Source organism: Furipterus horrens, unplaced genomic scaffold (genome assembly GCF_987537825.1).
Source record: "Furipterus horrens unplaced genomic scaffold, mFurHor1.1.pri manual_scaffold_4, whole genome shotgun sequence".
Taxonomy (NCBI): Eukaryota; Metazoa; Chordata; class Mammalia; order Chiroptera; family Furipteridae; genus Furipterus; species Furipterus horrens.
Genome location: NW_028327174.1, coordinates 62,859,566 through 62,883,210, shown reverse-complemented (window position 1 = coordinate 62,883,210; position 23,645 = coordinate 62,859,566). Strand labels below are relative to the sequence as shown.

At 35.0% G+C, this 23,645-nt stretch overlaps 1 protein-coding gene across 1 annotated transcript in view; it reads right to left on the bottom strand.

The window, feature by feature from the left end:
* LEMD3 (LEM domain containing 3) overlaps positions 1–23,645 on the bottom strand; it is a 65,028-nt gene that overhangs the window by 9,764 nt on the left and 31,619 nt on the right. The window contains exons 2-6 of the mRNA XM_090273563.1: positions 21,528–21,565; positions 16,482–16,548; positions 14,225–14,292; positions 397–476; positions 165–310 (exon numbers count right to left, since the gene is read on the bottom strand). Of these exons, the coding sequence (XP_090129689.1) occupies positions 165–310; positions 397–476; positions 14,225–14,292; positions 16,482–16,548; positions 21,528–21,565 (399 nt within the window). The remainder of the gene's footprint in view (positions 1–164; positions 311–396; positions 477–14,224; positions 14,293–16,481; positions 16,549–21,527; positions 21,566–23,645) is intronic.

Genomic DNA, 23,645 nt, shown 5'->3' with positions numbered 1-23,645 from the left:
TTATTTTTAAAAAGCTCAATGTTATCATACCTTAGTGAAGAGTTTTGGCTGTGATTTATAATGGCAACTATCACAAAAATAAATTCTCAACCCTGACATTTGGTAAAATACAGACATAAAATTTTAGAATACAACGTATCTTCCTTCCCATCCTAACAACTTACCTAAGCATAACAACAATAATCGGTGCGTGACAGTAACAAAAGCACGTCGAAAACGACACCAAAAAGACATCTGTGGTCTTGTGGATTGCAAAAACTGCACATCAGTTATATTTGTCAGTTGTTCCTCAGGGCCATAACCAACACATCTATTTAAAAATAATTAAGGGAGAGTTTAGAGGCAAAATAATTTCTTACATTACAAAATGATCTAAGTGGAAATCAAATCTCTTACCTTATTCCAACATCTTTTCCATTTTCAAAAATCCACTGTAATGAGATGTTAAATATATCTTCATATTCAGGACCTAAATCCTAATAAGAAAAATAGAGATCATAACTAACTACTAATAACTCACATTCATTTAATTCTATATGTGAGCTGTCCTATAATTAACATACTCTGCATAACACTTAAAACTATATAGCATAACAAAAATTACTATCATTACAAAAAAGAAAATTCACCAGGAAACTATTTTGTACCTAATTCCTGTTGAGTTCGATTTTTCAGCTGTTTTAGACTTAAGTAGGCATGCTGATTTCAAAACTGCAGTTAGTTTTCTTCTATCATGTCAAGTTTTTTTCTGTACAGCTTATCTTAATGTGACCACCCTAGGCTGGATCTAGCCGGGATTGAGGGAAGCACTGGTGCTCTCCTATTGGCTGAGAGCAAACCCCCCTCGAGTGGGGAGGGGAGGGGGATGACCTTCGAGACCAGCAACAGGTTCATACTTATCTAGGCTATTCAGTTACATGTGAGACAGTATGGTGAGAGGTTGTGTACCACTATATACAGTGAATCATATTCCAAAGTATAGTCCAAGTTCTTGTCTATGTACAAGGAGTTAGCAGAATTTATTTTTTTATTTACATACATACTTATTTCCTTTCCTTCAGATCATTTCTGTCTCTGCTATTTTTTTTTTAATAGTATCATTTTATTTTATGTTTTTTTTAAAGGTTTTCATTCATGTATTTTAGAGAGAGGGTAAGGGAGAGTGAGAAAGGGGGAGAAACAGCAATATGTGGTTGCCTCTCATGCGTCCTCAACTGGGAATCTGGCCCACAACCCAGGCATGTGCCCTGACTGGGAATCAAACCAGAAACCCTATGGTTTGTAGGCTGGTTCTCAATCCACTGAGCCACACCAACCAGGGCTGCCTCTGCTATTTATTGTCATAAATGCCTAAACAACCCTGATTCATTTTGTTATATCTGTGGCAGTTTCACCATTCCCAGTCAAAGCACAAACATAAGTGCATTTGTCAGGCAAGCCTGTTTTGCATATTTTAAAGTAAAACTTGGTGATCAAGTTAAGTCGTGGGCCCCTCACAAGGTGTGCAAGCAGTGTATCAAGAGTTTACAGATGTGGACAAAGGGAACACGTGATGAATTGCCATTTGGTATACCTACGGTTTGGCGAGAGCCCAGAGATCACTCAAGTGACTGTTACTTTTGCATAGTGAGAACATCAGGATAGAACAAGAAAAATCAATATAAAATAGAGTATCCTAGTCTACCATCAGCTATACGCCCAGTGCCTCATTCAGCTGAAATCCCAGTGCCAGTTTTCATTGAACTACCCTCTTTTGAAAAACAGGAGTATAGTGAAGAATTAAGTGACAGCAATGATGAAGATTTTGAAATGGAAGATGACTCAGTTTGTAAGAGATTTGATCAGCATGAGTTGAATGATTTGGCGTGAGATTTGGGACTATCCAAAAAGGCTTCAGAATTCCTAGAATCAAGACTGCACTAAAAAAAACTTGCTTGAAAAAGGAGCAAAGGCATCCTACTTTCCATCAAGAGAAAGTGCATTTCTGCAGTGCTTTTAAAGTGACGGTGGCCTTGTAATGTATTGCCATAACATACATGGTTTAATGGAGGAATTGGGAATTCCATCTAGAATGCAACTGAATGGCGACTGTTCATCGATAGTTCAAAGCGAAGCTTGTAGTCTGTCCTCCTCCACAATGGCAATTTATTTGGTGCAGTCCCAATTGGTCACTCAGTTTGTTTTTGTGAAGAATATGAAGATATAAAGAGAGTCATTGATCTGTTGCAATATCACAAGCACAATTGGATCATCTGTGTTGACCTTAAAGTGGTCTGCTTCCTTCTTGGTCAGCAACACAGATACACCAAGTATCCCTGTTTTCTGTGTATGTGGGACAGCAGAGCTCATGAGAAGCATTGGGTGGAGTCAAATTGGCCTCCAACATCTGACCTCAAACCTGGTGATCCAAACATTCTACACGAGCCACTTGTTGACAGGAAGAACATTATATTCCCACCTCTGCACATAAAACTGGGTCTCATGAAGCAATTTGTTAAAGCTTTGCCACCTGAGGGAGACTGTTTCAAGTATCTCATTTTGGCATTTCCTAGCCTGTTGTTTGAAAAGATAAAATATCTTAATATGTATGTTTGGTAGCAGAACTTTACTACCTGTACATAATTTGACTTACAGTAACACTATATAGCCTTTATATGAATAAAATAAATAAACTGTATATTCGAATAATTTTTTCTTTATTTTCCTTTGTGTGTACCATTTATATGACTTTTGGTACACAGGGAGGGTATCCTGTACCTTAAAAAGTTGACGCGATAGAGAAAAACTGGGGTCATTTTTGGATTCAGATGCCAAAAGTTAGTCAAAAACAAGTGTCACATCTAACTCAACGAAAATTGTGTTGCACAGTGTTACCATTTCCCCACCACCCTAAGTAACCACTGTTAATATTTTGCTATGTTCCTTTTTTTTTCCACATTGACAGATTTGGTGTGGTTTTCTTTTTTTTAATAACTTTTTTAAAAAGTATCATCAAGAGTGAGTTAGTCGCTTAAAAAAATGGAACACTATTTTTAGATGAACAAATGACAAATATTCAGACTTAGCTATTTCCACACTTTCTCAACAATAGTCTGTCAACTCAAGAAAAAGAACTGACCATATATTACTACTGATAAAATTTAAGCTTACAAGTGATAAGTAGAATTATGAAAAACTTGTATCCATAACTATGAGCTTGATAGCATCACAATAACTTGAAACCCTATGCAACAAGACTGGTGTGATTATTATTAATGATTATGACTTCTGGGTATTGCATAATAAAATGTGTCAACATTGCAAGATCTACTTAACCAGTAAGCCAGCATTTTCCAAATGATGAATGCAGAATTATAAAATCTTGCACAGGTAAAAGATCCATTGTAGTGCAAAACACACCAACAGACTTTAAAGATTATGAGTATGAAAAAGTTCAGTTATGGTTTCAAACTCCACAATGTAACTAATCATTAAGAAACTACTAATTGTAGAGTTTTAATGTAGTATCAAAGAATATCTATGATTATCTGAAGAGCATTAAAATACTTTTCCCTATGTTGACAACATATCTATATAAGGCTAGATTTTCTTTCTTTTTTTTTTTGTTTTTGTTTTCTTTTTTTCTTCCTTTCATTTATTTTAAGCCTCACCCAAAGACATACATATTGATTTTTAGAGAGAGGGAAAAGGAAGGAGAAAAAGAGAAAGAGAAACATCGATGTGAGAGAGAAACACTGTTTGGCTGCCCTTCACATGCACCCTGACCAGGGACAGAACCTGCAACGTAGGCATGTGCCCTGACTGGTCACTGAACCTGTGAACAATGAATCTGTGATCTTTCGGTTTGTGGAGTGACACCTAACCAAGCTACTCTGGCCAGAGCAGGCTAGAATTTCTTTGTACTTCAACTAAAACAACATCACAACAGATTGAACGCAGAAGCAGATATGAAGAACCAGTTGCTTTTTATTAAGCTAGACAATAAAGAGATTTGTAAAAAATGTGAAACAATGCCATTTCTCACTAAATTTTTTATTTTGGAAAATGTAGTTATATTTCATAAAAATGTTATGTTAACATGCAATAGTTCATTATTCCTATTTTAAACAAACTTCTATTTTTAATTTCTAATATGGTAATTATTTATCTAAATATAAACATATATATATCTCCCACAAACGAAAACCATTCAGTGTCCTCAGTAATTTTAGGAATAAAAAAGAATCCTGAAACCGGTGTTTAAAAACTGCTATATGTATGTGGATTATGTATTTTTTAAATCTAATTATTAAAGATAAAAGTAGTATATTATATCCATTGTTTTAAACTTGCCCTTTTCACAGAATGAGGTATTGTGTCTATGTCAGTACAGATGGAACAACCCCAAGTTTTTCCAACGAAATGGTATTCCATTGTATGGTTAATTTATACTTTAATAAATCAACCTATTTTTTAAAGCGTATTTTATTATGTTGTTACAGTAGTTCCAATTTTTCGCCCCCTTGCTCCCCTCTGCCTAGTATCACCCACCTCCAGCAATCCCACTACTCTTACTTCATGTCCATGGTCATGTATATAAGTTCTTTGGCTTCACCCTTTCCTATATTATTAACTTTCCCCCGTCCATTTTGTACCAACCAATTATGCTTCTTAATCCCTGAACCATTTCCCCATTTCTCCCCCTTCCCCCTCCCAGCTGATAACCCTCCAACTGATCCCCATACTTATGATTCTATTCCTATTCTGGTTTGCTTCGTTGGATTTTGTTCTTATTTTTTAGATTCAGTTGTTGATAGTTGTGAGTTTGTTGCCATTTTAATGTTCATAGTGTTGATCTTCTTTTTCTTAAGTAAGTTTCTTTGAAATTTCATATAATAATAGCTTGGTAATGATAAGCTCCTTTAGCTTTCATTTGTCTGGGAAGCACTTTATCTGCCCTTCCATTCCAAATGATAGCTTTGCTGGATAGAGTAGTCTTGGTTGTAAGTCCTTGCTTTTCATCACATCAAATACTTCTTGCCAGTCCTTCTTGCTGCAAAGTTTCTTTTGAGAAATGAACTGACAGTCTTATAGGCACCCCTTTGTAGGTAACTCTCTGATTTTATCTTGCTGCTTTTTAGATTGTCTCTTTATCTTGAACCTTTAGCATTTTAATTATGGTGTGTCTTGGTGTGGTCCTTTTGGGGTCTAGCTTGTTTGGGACTCTGTGCTTCCTAGACTTGTATTTCTATTTTCTTTGCCAAATATGGGGAGTTTCCTTCATTATTTTTTCATATAAGTTTTCAATTTCTTGCTCTTCCTCTTCTCCTTCTGGCACCCCTATGGTTTGGATGTTGGCATGTTTAAAGTTGTCCCAGAGGTTCCTAAGCCTCTCATTATTTTTTTCAACTCTTGTTACCTTATTCTGTACTGTTTTTTTCTCATGTTCTAAATCATTGATTTGAACCCCACTTTCCTTCCCTTTACCATTGGTTTTGTGTGGATTTCCCTTCATTTCATTTAGCATAGCCTTCACTTTTTCCCTTACGCGTTTGCTGTACTTAAGCATATCTGTCAAGCCTGTGAGCATCTTTATCACCACTGTTTTGAATTCTCCGTCTGTTAGGTTGGCTATCTCCTCCTTGCTTAGTTCTCCCACTGGAACCTTGATCCGTTCCCACTCTGGGGCCATACTTCTCTGTCTCCTGATCTTGACAGGCTCCTGTGTTTGTTTGCCTCTGTGTCTTAGGTAGAGCTGTCACACCTGTTATGTTGTAAGGGGTGGAGCCTTAGGTATATTCGTCAGTAGAGGGCAACCTGTTTCACCACATTGTGGTGCTTTGTGTTGGGGAGGGGTTCAAGAGGGAACAATGCCACCTGCTCAGCACTCATCCCATTTTCCAGGCACTCCCACTTCTGTACGGGAATGGTGCCTCTCTAGCTGTTGCCCTTGCTGTCGTTCCCAGAGTATGTGTGTCTGCAGATGTTCTAGGACCACAGGTTCCCTTTAAACAAGCGGACTCTGCTGAGAGACGGGCAGTTTCTTTATCCACCCCAACCCCCACTAGTTTGCACAGTCAGAAGCAGTGAGGCTCTATTTTCCCCAGCGCTGGGACCATGAACTGCGTGGTCTGGTCTGGTGCTGGGAGTCCTCCCCAGATGTCCCTCCCTACTTTTTAAAATGTGTGACTGCACTTTCCGCCAGCCTGCCGTTGCCACTGCTGCCATCACTGCTGCTGCTGCCGCCGCCACCACCACACCATGTCCTCTCTGCCCTGGCTCAACCCCTCCTACCTGCCTGGATGAGTATTTCTTCTTTATATCTTTGTTAAACTTTCACACAGGTTAGTTTTCTGGAACTTCTGGTTGTCTCTAGTTTTGAGGTAGTTATAGTCCTTCTTAGTTGTGGAGGGAGATGCAGCATGTCTGTCTCGACCTCCATCTTGACCGGAAGTTAGTCAACCATTACTAAGGAACATTTAGTGTTTCCAGTTATTTTAATATATTAAATAGTACTATGCTGAACATCACTGAAAATTCTTTCGATATTTATTGAGGATTAACTATGAACACACAGAACTGTTCTAGGACCTAGAGATGTAGCACTAAACAAAACAATAAAAATTCCTGATGATTTTATGTACTTTTTGAAGTGTAAAAAATGAATTTATAAAAATAGAAATAAGTAGTTTTTTAAATCCCTTTAAAAAAGGAAATTTATAAGTAAAAGCTATTACATTTTATCGACAAATTCTTCAATGGCAATGAAATCACAAGGTTTTCATTTGATCAGTAAATTTACTTCCTAATATAAAGTTGTTAAGTAATTTTAATATATACAATTTGAAAATGTAATAAAAGTTTTATAAGCAGGACTAATCTTGCTAGGCATTACTACTTATGTGTAACTAATATCAGAATTATTCAGATTAGTGAAGATAACTACAGGTTATCTATCATTTTATAAATAAGTGTGCTCATTTCAGTATTTATAAATATTTTTAAAATTACAGCCAATGTAAATATGTAATAAATGAAAAATGTTTTCATATGTGAAATCGTTTCAGTGGGGTATTATGAATTAAGAAATAATCATGATGAACAGCCCTGGCTGGTGTGGCTCAGTGGCCTGAGTGCCGGCCTGCGGACCAAAGGGTCACTGGTTCGTTTCCTAGTCAGAGCGCATGCCTGGGTTGCAGGCCAGGTCCCCAGTTGGGGGCACACAAGAGGCAACCACACATTGATGTTTCTTTCTCTCCCTTCCCCTCGCTCTAAAAATACATTAAATAAAATTTTTAAAAAAAGAAAATTATGATGAGAGCTAAAGAGCTATATGCTTAAAATAATAAAACTACAACATTCAACCTATATTATTTATAACATACTCATGAGTAAAAACTAAAAAACAAAAAGTAATTTTTAAGTTTTAATATTGCTTTAAGATGTTATACAATAAAATCATACAAAAATAATTTCAATTACTGTTTTGTTATAAATATACTACTAGAAACCTCTTGTGTATGACTAAAAATCAAACAAAAATTTTATAATCATTGCTCTAAAACTAAAGGAAAAAACTTTGATGTAGAAGCATCAAGAGAACATATGTCTAACTATACTGCATGGATCAGGATTTAGATAAAGCACAAGCTATAATAGTACCCCTTTATCTTCGGTTTCACTTCCCTTCATTTCCCCCGCCCCCCCCAAAAGTTATATTTTTCATTTTCACCAATAACTTTATTGACTTTGATATTTTGAGTATGTTGGCTATCTCCCACATAGTATAACATTGATCGTACTCAATTATTGTCTCAATTTGATTGCTATCAACTTCAACTGGTCTACCTGACTGTAAAGCATCATCCAGAGAGAAATCTCCAGCATGAGACTTCACAAACCACTTTTGACATGCATAATCAGTCACAGCACCTTCTCCATACATTCCACAAATCTTTTCTTGCATTTCAGTTGCATTTCTACCTTTCTTGAAATAATAAAGCATAATATGCCGAAAATGTTGCACATTTTCTTCTATCTTCAATAGTAAAATGACTATACATAAATTCGCCAATTTTGATAAGTTTCTTTTTTTAAGATTTTATTTTTAGAGCGCGCGGGAGGGAGAAAGAGAGGAAAAGAAACATTAATGTGTGGCTGCTTCTTGTGTGCCACCAACTGGGGACCTGGCCCACAACCCAGGCATGTGCCCTGACTGGGAATCGAACCTGCGATCCTTTGGTTCATAGGCCAGTGCTCAATCCACTGAGCCACATCAGCCAGGGCAGTTTTTTGTGACAGCTCTCACAATATAATCTAACAAAATTGTTTCGAATGAAGTTAAAGACAACTAAGTGCTACTAGAGCCATCTTATGGAAAAAGGCCAAATGAAGTTTTTGGCCAACCCAATAAGTTCCCCGTCACTTAATACTTAGTTTTTCCAGTTGTTAGATCAACTGTCTCAGTACTACAGTACTTGTGTTCAAGTAAAACTATTTTACTTAATAATGGTCCCAAAGTACAAGAGTAGTGATGCTGGCAATTTGGATATGCCACACAAAAGCCTTCAAGTGAAAAGGTGAAAGTTCTTGATTTAATTAAGAAAGAAAAAAATTATATGCTGAGGTTGCTAAGATATAAAATACAAATGAATCTTCAATCCATGAAAAGTATGAAAAAGGAAAAAGAAGTTCATACTGATTTTGCTGTCATACCTCAAACTGCAAAAGTTATGGCCAGTGTATAGTATAATAGGTGCTTAGTAAGGAGGAAAAGGGATTAAATTTGTGAGTATAAGACATGAACAGAAAATCTGTTCTGATACACAGCAACATGTTGTACCAGAAAGCATTGGTACATGAAGACTTCAGCAAGTGATCCTCTGAAAAGAGTAACCACATTTACATAACTTTTATTATAGTACACTTTAATAATTATTCTATTTTACTACTAGTAATTGTTAACCTCTTATTGTCCTTAATCTATAAATTAAACTTTATCATAGTGATGCACATATAAGAAAAACCATAGTATTTATAGGGTTTAGCTCTGAAATTTTAGGTATTCACTGAGGGTTGTGGAATGTATCCCCTGCAGATAAGGGATGGTTACTGTATACAGGACTTTCAAAATTCACAAAACAAGATTAATAGGGGTTATCCACAGAGCTGAAGACATTGCATTAACTCTTCTTTGTAATAAATGTGCTTCAGCTTATATTATTACAATATGCAGATTATGACATTTCTGCATTACTACAAAGAATTTTGAAGGCTAGCCTATAAACATAAGTTCCAAATAATGTTAAAACAAATTTCCAAGTTCCACCACTTACTAGCTGGACATTCTAATCATTAAATCCCTCAGAGCATTAGTTTCTTTATGAAGTATGTCAGATACCACCTACCTTTCTGGATCATTGTGATACTAAAGGTAACATACATAAAGTACTAAGAGGTCTTCACTTAATGTCATGAATAGGTTCTGCAACTTTAAGCGAAATGATGTGTAACAAAACCACTTTTACCATAAACAAGAGTTAAGTTTCTATGTCATCTCATCAACTTTATAATGGAATGAAACTGAATGAAATGATATTATTCAAGGACCTGCTGCACTGGATAAATTGTAATTATTGTAATAATTGTAATTATTGTGAAACTTCTCCCTCATTTTATTTCCAAGAACACTATTTTTCTACAAAAATACAATTTTATTAACAGTGATTAGCATTCTAAGCTAGACCATAAAAATCTATCCAGACCCATGATTTGTCACATTTGTAGCTATCTTCTTTCTTGTTTGTTTTTTTCATAAATGTTAAACATATTCATTGTTTTAAAGATTAAACAGGTATTGAAAGTGACCTAGGAAATGAACCACCCATTCATTACATTGTTCTATTGGAAAGTTATCACACAAAGCTTCCAACATTTAACTTAAAAACCAATCTATATCAGTAAATCTCTGAGTCTGCCTTGATTGTTCTGGAGTGCTCCTTCAGAAAATAAAATTGGAAGGTATTGGGAGGCAGAAGGGGAAGGTGGAAGGAAAACAAAAAATAAACAATATTTATCTTTTCATAACTATAATGCTATGTATTTCCTAAATGTTCCACCAGAGGGACCTCTTTTCATAAATCAAAACAAGCTCTCAATCACAAAAATGAAGAATAAAATGCTCAAGAAATTGGGGAGTTAGAAAAAGAGTGAATAAATTATTTAAGTTAACTGATACATTTATTTAAATTTCCTCTGATGGAGAAAGTGAGAAAAATAAAAACAATGTACAGAATCAAGTTCAAGAAAATAAAATTTTACTGCAGCTTGTTCACTAATTTTACTCTATTAAACATTTACCAGTACTGTGCTTATAATGCACTGTAAGTTGAGAGAAAATTAGCTTATACCTATAGGAGTTCTACACATTCTTTGGTTTGACTCCTGAATGAATGCAATAACTTAATTGTGTTGCTGGTGAAACCACAGGACAAATACATACATTTGTAAAACTGAAAATGGGATTCCAAAAAGAAAAGGTTAACACGCACATACATCTAAACATAAAAGGATACTGCCATTTCTACATAAAATAATTTCACTTAAAACTACTTAATGAAATTGATCAATCCAAAATGGTTTATAAATATATATATAAGAAACTCTACTGAATCTACATAAATAAACCTATTCAGAAACATAAAATTATTCCAGGGGAAAAGATATAAAAATCTTTGAAGACTGTAGTTCATTAATATAAATTTTTTCTTAAAATTCAATACAAGCAGTTCTAACTCAACTGATGCATGGGTGCTATCAGCAACTCCTTTGCTGCTTGTCCTTAGAACTAACCTCCTGTACCCTACTGCTGCCTGGCTTAGACTCTGACTTGTCACAACCCTGGTTCTGGGTCCCTTATTTTTTATCACATCCTATTGCTGACCCATAGCTGCAATCCAATAATTGGAAGAGGGGAAAGAGAAGAGGTTAATTATCCTTCCACATTAACTCCTTCCTTTTCCTCAGCTCCAGCTTAACTACTGGATCAGGCACTATCCTGTCCCCAAGCCCTGGGTCCTATCCCTTTAGTTCTTCAAATATAGTATTCAGTAGATTTTAAGAGTTACTGAAATGAATATTAATTGTGTTGCAGGAATTTATTACCAACACATATCTGTGCCATTACTGAAAAGATGTAATGGGGGGGGAAAAGAAAGCAGGAAGGAAGCAATGGTTTGCATAAGTTTTTCCTATTGCTACCAGTAAAAATACTTCCAAATATCTCGTAAGATGCCATTTACTTGCTTTGGATTCCCATGTGCTATGCCCTCTTCCTTGAATATTTTATTCTATGTCCCCTTTAGCCTACTCAATCCAAAATCCATCTTGCAATTCTTCTTCCATCTCCTAAAACAGAACCCCATAATCATAACCCCTCCTTATTTGAGATCTTTTTGGATACTGATTCTTTAGCTATCCAATCTATTAGCTATTATACTACCAACAAATTTGCCTGTCATCTAGATCAGAACCGAAAATGAAGATAAGAACAAGGTTGAGACGAATTCTGTATCATGTTATTAGAAACCTCTCCAGATGACACTGATTTAATTAGTTAGGAAACAGGAAAAAAACATACATACTGGGAAGCACTATAATCATCAGGCACTGAGCTAGGTATTTTCATACACTCACTTAAGTCTCCAGCAACTCTGACAGGTATTAATGAGTCCCACTTTCACACTGAGAAACAGTATAAAACAGTGAAGGGACTTTACCAAGACACACAGCTTTTATGTGACAGTGCTATAATCTGAATCCACATCTAATCTCTATCATATCATATTGTCTTAACTGTTAGCTATCTACACGTAATCATTAATTAAGATGTTTTGGCAAATATATCAAGAGAGATTGACAACGAAACCTTGATGGAAGCCTTAGAACTATAGTACGTTGTAAATTTTTTAAAAGGTGGGGGATGACATCAGCAAGATGACAGAATAGGAAGTCCCAGTCCCTCCTTCCCCCAGGAGACAGAAATTGAATATACAGACAAATCCCCTTTGCAATAAACCCCAAAACCAGTTAAGAGGCTCCTGCATCCAAAGAGACCCCAACAAAACCTAGCTGCATGGAAGCAAGGAGGAAAGTTTAGAGCACTCACACACCAGAGTGCCTTCTCCTGGCACAGCATGGTTTAGTCAGGAGAAATTGCCAACTCCTGGATTCTCCTTGAGGACGGAAAGAGAAGACTGGACCATGTTTCTAATGGTCAGACTTTTAGGGGGGGCTACCAGAGGGACTGGTTTCAGTCTTGCCTGATTCTAAACATTGATAGGTTAGGGCACCAAGTTGGGGGCTGCCAAGAACAAAGGCAACTATTTGAACTAGCACATGCTCACTCACCACTGTCCCACCCCGGGCTCAGTATAGGAGGAGAAGAAAATCTCAAACTCATGGCTCCTCCCTGAGCAGGGAAAGAGTTGGAGCATGTGTCCAGTGCTCCAGTTTCTCGGGGACCTTCCCAAGGGTATCTGTAGCACCTGTTTCAGAGCATTGACAAGATCTGACAGTCTAGATGGTTGGAGGCTGCTGAGAACAAGAAAGAAATGAACAGCTTGCTACTCCAGAGGACGTGCAGTACAGCAGACGGACACCAGAGGGAGCAAGAAATTACAAGCTACAGAAAAAAAGCAGCCTGAATACCTCTCTAGTTGGAAATCATCCCACAAGATGCACCCACAGAAAAAATTTGAGATGACCCCAGAATCTCCGAGTTCGTTGTTGAAGGTTTTCCCCTGCATAAAGATGGGGGTATGTGGCTGTTTTCAAATGCATACTAAAGGAAGAAAATAAATCTCCAGAAACTGACCCTAAAGAAATCGATTATTAATTGAAAAGAGGATCTAGAGATATCTGCACCTCCATGTTCACTGTATTACTCACAATAGCCAAGTAGCAACAACCTAAATGTCCATTAACAGATCAATGGGGGGAGGGGGAGAGGGTATGTAGGGGAAGGGTCTAGTCAAGGAACTAGTGTAAATGACCACCCACATGGACAACAGGGTGGGGACTGACTGTGGGAGGAGGGGTGGGCGGAATGTGGGAGAAGCAATGGGGAAAAAGTGGGACAACTGTAATAGAAAAACAATAAATAAATAAAAATAAATAAAATACTGAATTTATTGTAAAAATAAAAAAAACAGATCAATGGAATAAAGAAAATGTGGTACATGCACACATACACATGTACACACACACACACACACACACACACATACACACAGAGGAATAGTATTCAGCCTTAAAAACAAAAAATCCTGTCATGTTACAGCATGGATGAACGCTGAGGACATTATGCTGCATAATTCCATTTATATGAGGTATACACTGTAGTCAAACTCATAGAAGCACGAAGTGAAGTGGTGGTGGCCAGGGACTGGGAGGAGAGGGCAAATGAAAAGCTGCTTTGAAATGGGCCTATAGAGATTCAGTCAGGCCAGATGAAAAGTCCTAGAGATCTTAAGTATAATGATGTGCATAGAGTTAACAATACTGTACTGTATACTTAAAATGTTCATAAGGTATATCTCATATTATGGGTTTTTTTACCACAATAAACAAAGGCAAAAATAAAGTTTATATGGCATGACTTGCTTGTAATGAACCATGGTAGCTTCTAGGGATCAGCACTTCTCTATTTGTAAGTATTCACATCCTTATGGAATTATATTTACAGAATTATATTTATAGAATTGAAGCTCACGGTATGATTTTCAAAATCCACTTTCTTTTTGGATCAGAATGACACCTGTCCACCTTAACACTTCCTTTCATCTAGGGTTTCTTAAAGATTACATACAGTGGTTCATAAAATTCATCTGCAAGTTCTTTTAGTACCCCAAGATGAAATTAATCTGGGGCAGAAGATTTGAAATAAACGACAATAGTTAGATGCACACTTGCTTTCTTACGTATTACATACCAATCTCAATTTCTCTCTCACCACTGTTGTTGGTTTCCTTTCCAAATTAATGTGCATCCTTCTCAAACAGAATGTTCCAAAGCAAACTAAAACAAAAAATGTTAAGTAATTCTGCTTTTTTCTATCTGCTCACATTACACCAAACAGCAGGCCCAACTTTTAACAGTTCAAATACATGGTACTTTTGATATAAGTTGTAATGATATATATAAACTTTAAGAATATAGCTATTAAAGTTATAATTCCACTGCTTACTTTTAAATACGCAGCTGCATCTTGGACAGAAAGCGTTCTTTGACTAGAACTGCCACACTCGTGATCTCCTGGAAAGATCAGCATATTATTCATTTTAAACCAGTACTGTGTTCAACAGAAGAAAACAAATAGTAATCAAAATATTTTACATATTATAACTATAGTTATGTCATTATAATCAGTAGAGAAATATGAACATCATTTATATTCTCTAGGAAAAATTCAAGTAATATAAACAGTTACCTTTATGTAAACAACCTTTAAAATGCATTTCAGTCTATATAAGCACATGCCTTCCTCTTATATTCCCAACTAAATTATTATCCAGGGTAGGAACCATGTCACACTATAAAGCCTACCCATAGAATTTGGCACACAAAAGGCCCTCCATAGACATTATTTTCCAAGGGGGGAAAATTCATTGTGCTAATATACATATCTATCACTAAAATTAGTAATTCAAATGAACAAATAAGTTTTAAAACATATATTTTCAGAATATAATTAAGCCTATCTTTATCAAGGGGCATACATGCCATAAAAATTATTGTAACACAGTAACGGGAAAAATAGATAAAAGTTTCTAGCTATGATCTGGTTTCTATGGAAAATTACACTTTCTTTTTCTTGTAATTATTTGTAAGAGAATCAAAACCTTTTCTTTCAGGCTATCTGTGGTTATTAAGGATCAATTATCCTCATGTTGAACTTTAAATGTAAGTTTTTCCTGCCTTGTTTCTTTCAAGTAATTCTTTTAAGTTAACATAAAAGTACAAGAGTTAAAGTTCTCAGTAAGTGTTTCTATCACTAAAGAAACTATGTTCTTATTTCTAATTTTGTTCAAGTAGCCAGATTTTAGTGGTTGCAGTTGTAAAAAGAAAAGAAATACTTATCAGATAAACAAGTAAGTCTTCAAACTTTATAATGCATCCTCCGAGATTCAGATGTCATAGAGCTACAGCAGAAGTCAACAAACTACAGCTCACACACCAAATTTGGCCTACCTCTGGTTTTTATAAATAAAGTTTTATTGGAACACAGCTACACTCATTCATTTATGTATTATCCATGGCTGCTTTCATGCTATAATGACAGAACTGAGTAGCTGCGACAAAGACCATCTAGCGCACAAAGCCTAAAAAATGTACTATCTGGCCCTTTCACAGAAAAGTTTGCCAGCCCCTATTCTGCAGCAGGAATCTTTTTATCTTTAAAAGCACTTCAGAGTATGCTGACCTAGCATACTTCATAAAACAATTCTATAGAAGCTTATGGTAGCAACATAAGGAATTTCTGGCTAAAGTATACTTAACTTTTGTCTGGGTGCTACAGTATATCAAATAAATGTCATTAGCTTGCAGTGTATAAATACAACAGTTTATCAGTCAATGCAAAGAAGGCTTTTAATGATATGCACAGAATTATGAGCTTAAAAAACTGACCAGAATTAAGGACCCAAACTAAAAAAACAAAGGTTGGTGAGAGGATGAGGAACTGTCAGGATTCTAAATGCCTCCATGCATCAGAGAAGCTCCACATTTCTCTACTAGGCTTTTCTACCACTGATTTGATTTCTGCAGAAGGATCTCATACATCAAAAGTTTGAACAACTACATTTTTCTTTCCTTGTAACTGTTTATAAGAAGAAAATCCAAAGTCTCTTTTCCTGGATTATTTGTAATGAGAATAAAAAAGTTAAAATGTAATGAACTTTTAAGCTCCTATTCCAGTTTATAGGTGCTAAACTTGATACCAATTCACCTATGTTATTATTCTAATTGCAAATATGTTAATACCTGAGAGCTCTCAAAGACTTCCTAAGAGCAGAATATAAGGAAAATGTAATGAATCAGGAAAAAAAAATTCTAGAATATATTTACTTTATGACACTTACATAACCACTCAAGGAAAACCTACATTTTCATATTTAATCTAGGATTTTAGTTGATTCATTGCTTACCCAATTCAACTGATACTTAAGCTTTCAGAATTCTGTTACTATTAATGCAGAAAAGAAATTTGACTTTTGAATTATATACATATATATTTCATCTAATACATGGGGCAAACAGAAAAAAGACCTTGATTAAATATATCTACACAAATAAAAACCCACTCGGTATAGGTAATAAAAACTTATAAAGAGAAAATACTTCACAAACATAACACTGAACTTGGAAAGAACTATTTCTACTGCTACAGCATGCAAATTAATTTTCAAAACATTTTTAGAAACTATGATTGTTAAAATAGTTACCTGCAAGCTGTGCCAATCGATCATGAAGCTTGTATAAAGTGTTCATCATAAGATTTTTTTCACTTTCCTACAATTAAAAAAAATTATTATAAAATATCTAACTCCAAAAAATACATACACCAAACAATAATCTTACCCCTAAAAAGAAAACACAAGTAAATTTAAACCATAAAAGCTACATAATCTAAAGGACAAATTCATATTTAAACAATGGCTACCATATTTTAAAGAAACCTAAACCTAAAAATCTAAATTATCACTTTAAATATTGTATTTTATTTTTGGATAATATATTCTCTTTAACTTGGCATACCCAAAATATTATTTCATATGTAATCAAAACAAAAATTATTGAGGTATTTTACATTCTTTTTCTTTTTAAAAAAAATTTATTGTAATTTTTCCCATTACCATTTAGTCCTTTTATACTACCCTGCCCCTAGCAATCTACACAGTTGTCCATGTCCATGAGTCCTTTTTTCCTTTTTGCTCAATTCCTCCACTCCCTAACCCCCACCCAACCTTAGCTGTCATCCTGCTATCCTGTTAGTTCAGTTTGCTGACTAGATCCCACATATGAATGAAATCATATGGTATTTGTCTTTCTCTGACTGGATTATTCACTTTGCATAATTATCTCCATGTCCATCCATACTGTTGCAAAAGGTAAAATTTTCTTCTTTATACCCAAGTAGTACTCTATTGTGTAAATGTCCCATAGTTGTTTTATCCCCTCATCCGTTGATGGACACTCAGGCTGCTTCCATTACTTGGTGATTGTAAATAATGCTAAAATTAACATAGGGGCACTTATGTTCTTTTGAACTAGTGTTTTGAGTTCCTTCAGATATATTCCCAGAAGTGGGATCGCTGGGTCAAAAGGCATATCCGTTTTTAATTTTTTGAGGTATCACCATACTGCTTTCCACAGTGGCTGCACCAGTTGGCATCCCCACCAACGTGCAAAAGGGTTTCTCTTTCTCCACATCCTCATCAGCATTTGTTTGTTAATTTATTGATAATAGCCATTCTGACAGGTACAAGATGGTGTTTCATCGTGATTTTAATTTGCACTTCTCTGATGATTAATGAGGTTGAGCATCTTTTCATTTGTCTATTGGCCATCTGTATGTCCTCTTTGGAGAAGTGTCTATTCAGGTTCTTTGCCCATTTTGATTGGGTTGAGTTTTGTTAGATACTTTATCAATTTTGGATATTAACCTCTTATCAGACGTATCAGCAAGTATATTCTCCCATTCTGTGGGTTATCTTTTTATTTTGTTGATGATTTCCTTTGTTGTGCAAAAACTTTTTCGTTTGATGAGGATGATCAGGAAATTAGCATTAAAGTTAGTGCTAATAAAGGTCTCATACACAACAAATTCTCCCAATCAGCAAAGCAATGCTCCCACACACACAAGCCCCTCCCCCATACAACTGTATGCTTATGTATATTGTTATGACACTATTTTCTTCCAGGCTGCCTTCATGCTTTGTTTAATCTGACTCAACCACATAATAATAAGTGAATGAGTATTGACACTTTGGCCCTCAACCTCTCCTAGTCTCCCAAAGTGGCCCTGTGTAAATTTACACACCATTAAAGTAAAACAAGTCATTTAAGGAGTATCTACTAAGAGTTAAGACTGTTCTCAGCAAAGAGAGACCCACTGAACAAGGCAGTGCCTGTTCTCAAGGGCAAAAAACATATTAAGGGTTATATTACAGTTGTAAACAAAATATAATGTAAATACAAAAGAGGGAGGGAAGATCTATTTATGGAAGAGAGGATATTTGAGTTGAGTTTCACAAGAAGAATAGAATTGACCAGCATTCCAAGCAGAAGAAACAGCATGAGCAAAGGCATGAAGGCATAAAAGCAGTTATATATCTTACATAACCAGTAGCCTTATTTAGATTTAGCAACCTACTGAAAAAGCAGTTTGGAATGAACTGCTAGAGCCCCAGATACCAAGATGAAGAGTTTGACTTCATTCTGAAAGTTTAGGGGGAGCAAAGTAAAATAAATAGACTCATGCATCAGGACTATTACTCTGACCATATAAAAGAAACCAGAGAATAGACCACTGCAATGTCTATGTACCCTGCCAACTAGTCTAAAGCAATGAGCCCCCCAATTTCAGAGCAATCACAATTAAGAGAGACCGACATAAACAACGGGGAAGGGTACGTTAGGAGATGGGGTAATAATAGCATATCACACTATCTGAAATAAATTCATGATTCATGAGGGGGCTGTGTTTTTATTACTTCCTTTATTCCTGAAGTGTCTAACAAAAGAGGATTACTTAGATGAATATGACCAAGAGCAAATTTAGACAAGATATAAAAAGCTAGGAAAGTAATTATATGCCCATGAACATGCAACCTCATTCATTTATTTTCATGCTATACGTTCAGAGACAGAAGAAAAGTTTGGACACTATAAGTGGCATGCTTTTGTCAACACAGCTTTAACAAATGACACTCTTTAGTGAAAACTTATCAAAGGCTCCACGATCCTGTATCAGAGTCCCTGATTTTATGTGAGATGGTTGATAGAGACAAGTGATATACCTTCATCCAACCACTTGCCTTCCAATCCCTCTGTCCCCTATCCCAACTTTATCTCAACCAGATTCTTATCTTTGCATAAGCTTAAAAATCCAAACCGCAAAAAAATCAAGACATCAAAAAGTAACTGCAGGGCTAAAATATAGGATTATGAAAGCCATGTATTAGTGATACATTAAACCACAAAATTATTTTTAATAAATATGTTCATTATAATAGGATGAGAAGGAACTCCAATGACAGTGTAGATTATGGACATAATACTAAAACCAAGATAAATCTGATCAGGCTATGAGATTAAAGTAGCTGAGTTTTATAAATTGTTTCCTCCCTTATCTGGAAAAGTGACTGATTTCCTTTTGGTTTTATATATCCTGATCAAACCTATCCCCACTCCCCTTGTGAAAATAAAACTAAATCCAAAAATTTGATACTTGCCCTCTCCTCTGTGATTACATCTTTAATGATGTAATCATACTTCATCTTTTGATTCAGGTATTAGCACTGGATTAGATAAGTAGAATAACAAAACCTAATCAGATGGAAATGGATCTCATACAGGATAACATACATTCTCATACAAAGAATTTAAGCACTCAATAAGCTCAACTATAATTTTTTTCACGATTTTTCCAATGACAACTTATTCAAAATAAACATTTCTACATAACAAGAATTTCAAGTGCCATCCAAATGATCAACTAAGTTATGATCTAAAACTATGTTATTAATGTGAACAAATCAATTTCGAGAAAGAGAAAGGCTTTGGTTCAACTATCTTTAGCAGCAGAATGCTAACCTAAAAGTAAATTTGAAAAGTATGCAAATCAAATATTAAAGCTACTTTCTTTATAAAAATTTATACTGGCTTACAGTTTCATTATAGTCTTCTTCCATTCTGACCGCTTTTCAGATTGTCTCTCCTAACATTCAGCTTGAAATGTATCTAACTAGTGGCTTCCCTAATCACCCCCAAAACAAGTTACAGATCTACCAATAAGTCAATATTTAAAGTAAGTTTTCGTGTAACCTTTCATTAAACAAAAATAATTTCATAATTTCAGATAGCTATCTTCTAATTGTTTGGTAAGGTCCAGATTTTCTTAAGAGTAATACATACTCTCTAAAGTAAAGTTCTTATCCTTGGGAGAAAAAAACAACCTGTAAAGAGATTCTACCAAATTTTCTCATATATTGTCACCTTTAAATATTTCCCTCTTTTAAGCATCGGCCTGCAAGCCAAGTGTCAGTAGTTCGATTCCCAGTCAGGGCACATTACTAGGTTGCACGTCAGGTCCCCAGTTGGGGGCGCGAGTGAGAGGCAACCACACAATGATGTTTCTCTCCCTCTCTCCCTCTCTCCTTTCCCCTCTCTCTAAAAATAAAATAAACAAACAAATAAATTTTTTTAAAAAATATTTCCCTCTTCTATCCTCAGCCAATTTTCTCCTCAAAAATATTTTCAATTTTTTGTATCATGTATCTGATTAAATCATAATAAGGGATTTTACTCAGCATGGTACTTGGCACAGAGTAAGTACATAATATAAGTGAACTGCCATCATCTTCATTATAATTTCTACTATTTTTCAGAAGTTCAGAACTTTAGTTTACCTCATGGGAAAAATTATACAGAATAAAGTCTTGTATAATATTTCCCATATTCGGTGAGTACATTGTACAAATTTAAATTATGATGTCAGTAGCAGTGTTTTAACTGGTAAAGTCAACTCTTTTAAAACAAATATCAACACAATATTATTAAAAATAATCATTACAATGTCCCACTCTAACAATCTAATCTAAAGCAATATTCTGTGGATCTGATTATACATTATTACTTATCACAACAAATAATATGTTCTATACAGTTCTATACTGGTATCAGTTTCTACAAATAAAAAATTAACAAGTTGTATCATAACTCAAATATCTTAATTTTTGAAATGCCTATACTGATGGTAAACAAAAAATATTTTTATGTAAATAAAATTTAAGTTAAAATTAATATTATAGATTCTTTAAAAAGAAAAGGAATTATAAAAGGGGCAGCCTGAGGGAATGTTTCTTTCTAAATACTTTCTCTTCCCACTGGTTGAAGAGGCATACCAATAAGCGAAAAATCCAAAGAGAAAGGATGAGGTCAAATAGCACAAAAACTACTAAGGTATACAGTAACTTATAAAAACATTCATACTTTCAAAGGTAAGGCTAGGTTCCCAGACAACATACGACTGTCATTTTACTGGACAGTGGTTTTTACTTTAACATGATAAACAGTTCAGCACTTGGGAGAAAAATCTGTATCAAATTTCATTATACTATAGTTAAGGAATACTCAAAATAATAAAATTTGTTGCTTCAGCCTAAAAGATCTTTTTTAAATTACTATTTTTGGTTGATAGTCACCCTAATACTTTTATCATATAAAATTTGAAACAAAATATATCAGTATTATAATCTTTTACTTACTTGTATTTTTCCAAATGTTTCATCAAAGGGGTTTTTTACTATTAAGGAAAAAAAGAGAGAAAACTATTAGCATCATTTAAAAATGAGAATAAGAATCCCCCTAAACAAGTCCTCTAAAATGCCAGCATGTACTTTGCTAAAACTGAATAAAAACATGCATATAAAACAAACTGATGATAATACCAGTTGGGGAAGTATTTTTTCAGACTTACTATACTTATGATTATCACTTTGAATTTGTGGTGCTCTCTGCAGTAATTGAGAGAAGGCGCTCTGATGTCAGAGGTGCTGGGTTCAAATCCCAGCTCCATCACTTACTAGCAACATGACCTAGAACTCACATCTACTTTGCCACTCTAAGTTGTAGTTTCCTCTTCCGTAAAGGAAGGATGTAACAATGACACCTACCTTATACTATTGTTGTGAGAATTAAATGAGATAAATCATAAAAAAATTCTTGACAGCCTTAAATACTTAATATGTTACCAATTATTGTTTCTGTTAATGACTGTATCATTTGTTTCTACTTTAATTTCTCTTCAAAAATTACTTGTGGAGTCTACAACATGATTGAAAAATGAATACTTCAAGTCCTGGCTGGTGTGGCTCACTGGCCTGCAGATCGAAGGGTTGCTGGTTCAATTCCCAGTCAGGACACATGCCTGAGTTGCAGGCCAGGTCCCCAATTGGGAGTGTACAAGGGGCAACTGATCAATTTATCTCTGGAACATCGATGTTTCTCTCCATCTCTCCCTACCCCTTTTCTAAAAATAAATGAATAAAATATTTTTTAAGTGAATAATTCTTTTAGAATTCTGACTTCTAATAATGAAAAGAAAACCTTCCTAATTCTTGTTAATATCTAGAAGAGTGGCAAGAAACAAATATACAGACCAAAGTAGCTAAGAATTAAGTCTCAGTATTAAACAACTTTGGATTTACCACTTTCTATCCAACCTCCCTATTCCCCCGCAAAAAAAAGACACAAATAAGTTTATGGCTGAATTATGTGCATCTCTCATGATTATTATTTAGAATCTTCTCCTTATCATCTATTTTTAAATCACATGTAAAAATATTCAAAGGATTGATACCTGGATCTCTATAATCCAGGTCACAACTAAAACTGAGCCTACAAAGTACTTCACACTCACCAGGTTTCCTTTTTGAGGTGCTTTTCTATTTTTATTTGAGAAAACAGGAAGTCCCACAGGAACCAGGAACTGCCTGATTCTACGGAAGTTCATGTGTGAGACCAGTTTAACAAGGTACAATAAAAAAAAGGAAAAAAAATGTATCCTGCTATCATCTAAAGGGATTTTGCTAATGGATTTTTAGACAATAATTTTTTATAGAGCAACAGGGTTTTAATGTTGGGAAAGACAAATGTCTAAAGAGAGATTAAAAGTACTCAATAGGGGAATAGAAAGAATAACTTAAAGATTAAATTAAGTGTTAAGAACTGGAACATGCTTGAACTTTTAAAAAGACACTTTCTAATAACACTGATTTTTATTAATGTAAAATTTCAACAATTTAAAATAAAGCTGTATTTAGTTAAATAGTTAACTAAATATATTTAGTTAAAAAGATGTCCTGTCTATCTAGTTAAAATAAAGTTAAAATTGGTCAAACAATACTAAAAACAGGTCTTTTATGTGCTCTTTATTAAAATAATTCTAAAATGTATTAAAACATACAATTCTAAAACACAAGTTTTAATGTCTATGAAATGACAGCATTACTTTTGACTCTATACATAAGTATTTTTTGTCCAGGTTATTATACGGAAAACTAGCTCTTCAAGTATCACTATTAAAGTATTGCTGTGGATTGTAGATGTTCTCCCCCTAGACTGCTCTACTGTGAGTTTCTCATGACAGGGACCATGTGTCTTTCATGTCTGTATGCCTAGCGCTAAGCACAATGCTTGAAAAGTGCTGGTTTTGCTACCTAAGTTAAATCCATCCTCCTTGATTCCACTCTGTGTGTTAACACTGAAGGGAAACTGTGAAATTCTGCAGGAAGTTGGAGAAGCCTATGTTCTGGGTAACTGGGAAGGAAGGGTGGGGGGATAAGATAACAAAGAGAAAGCCAAAGAGCAGAACAATAATTCTG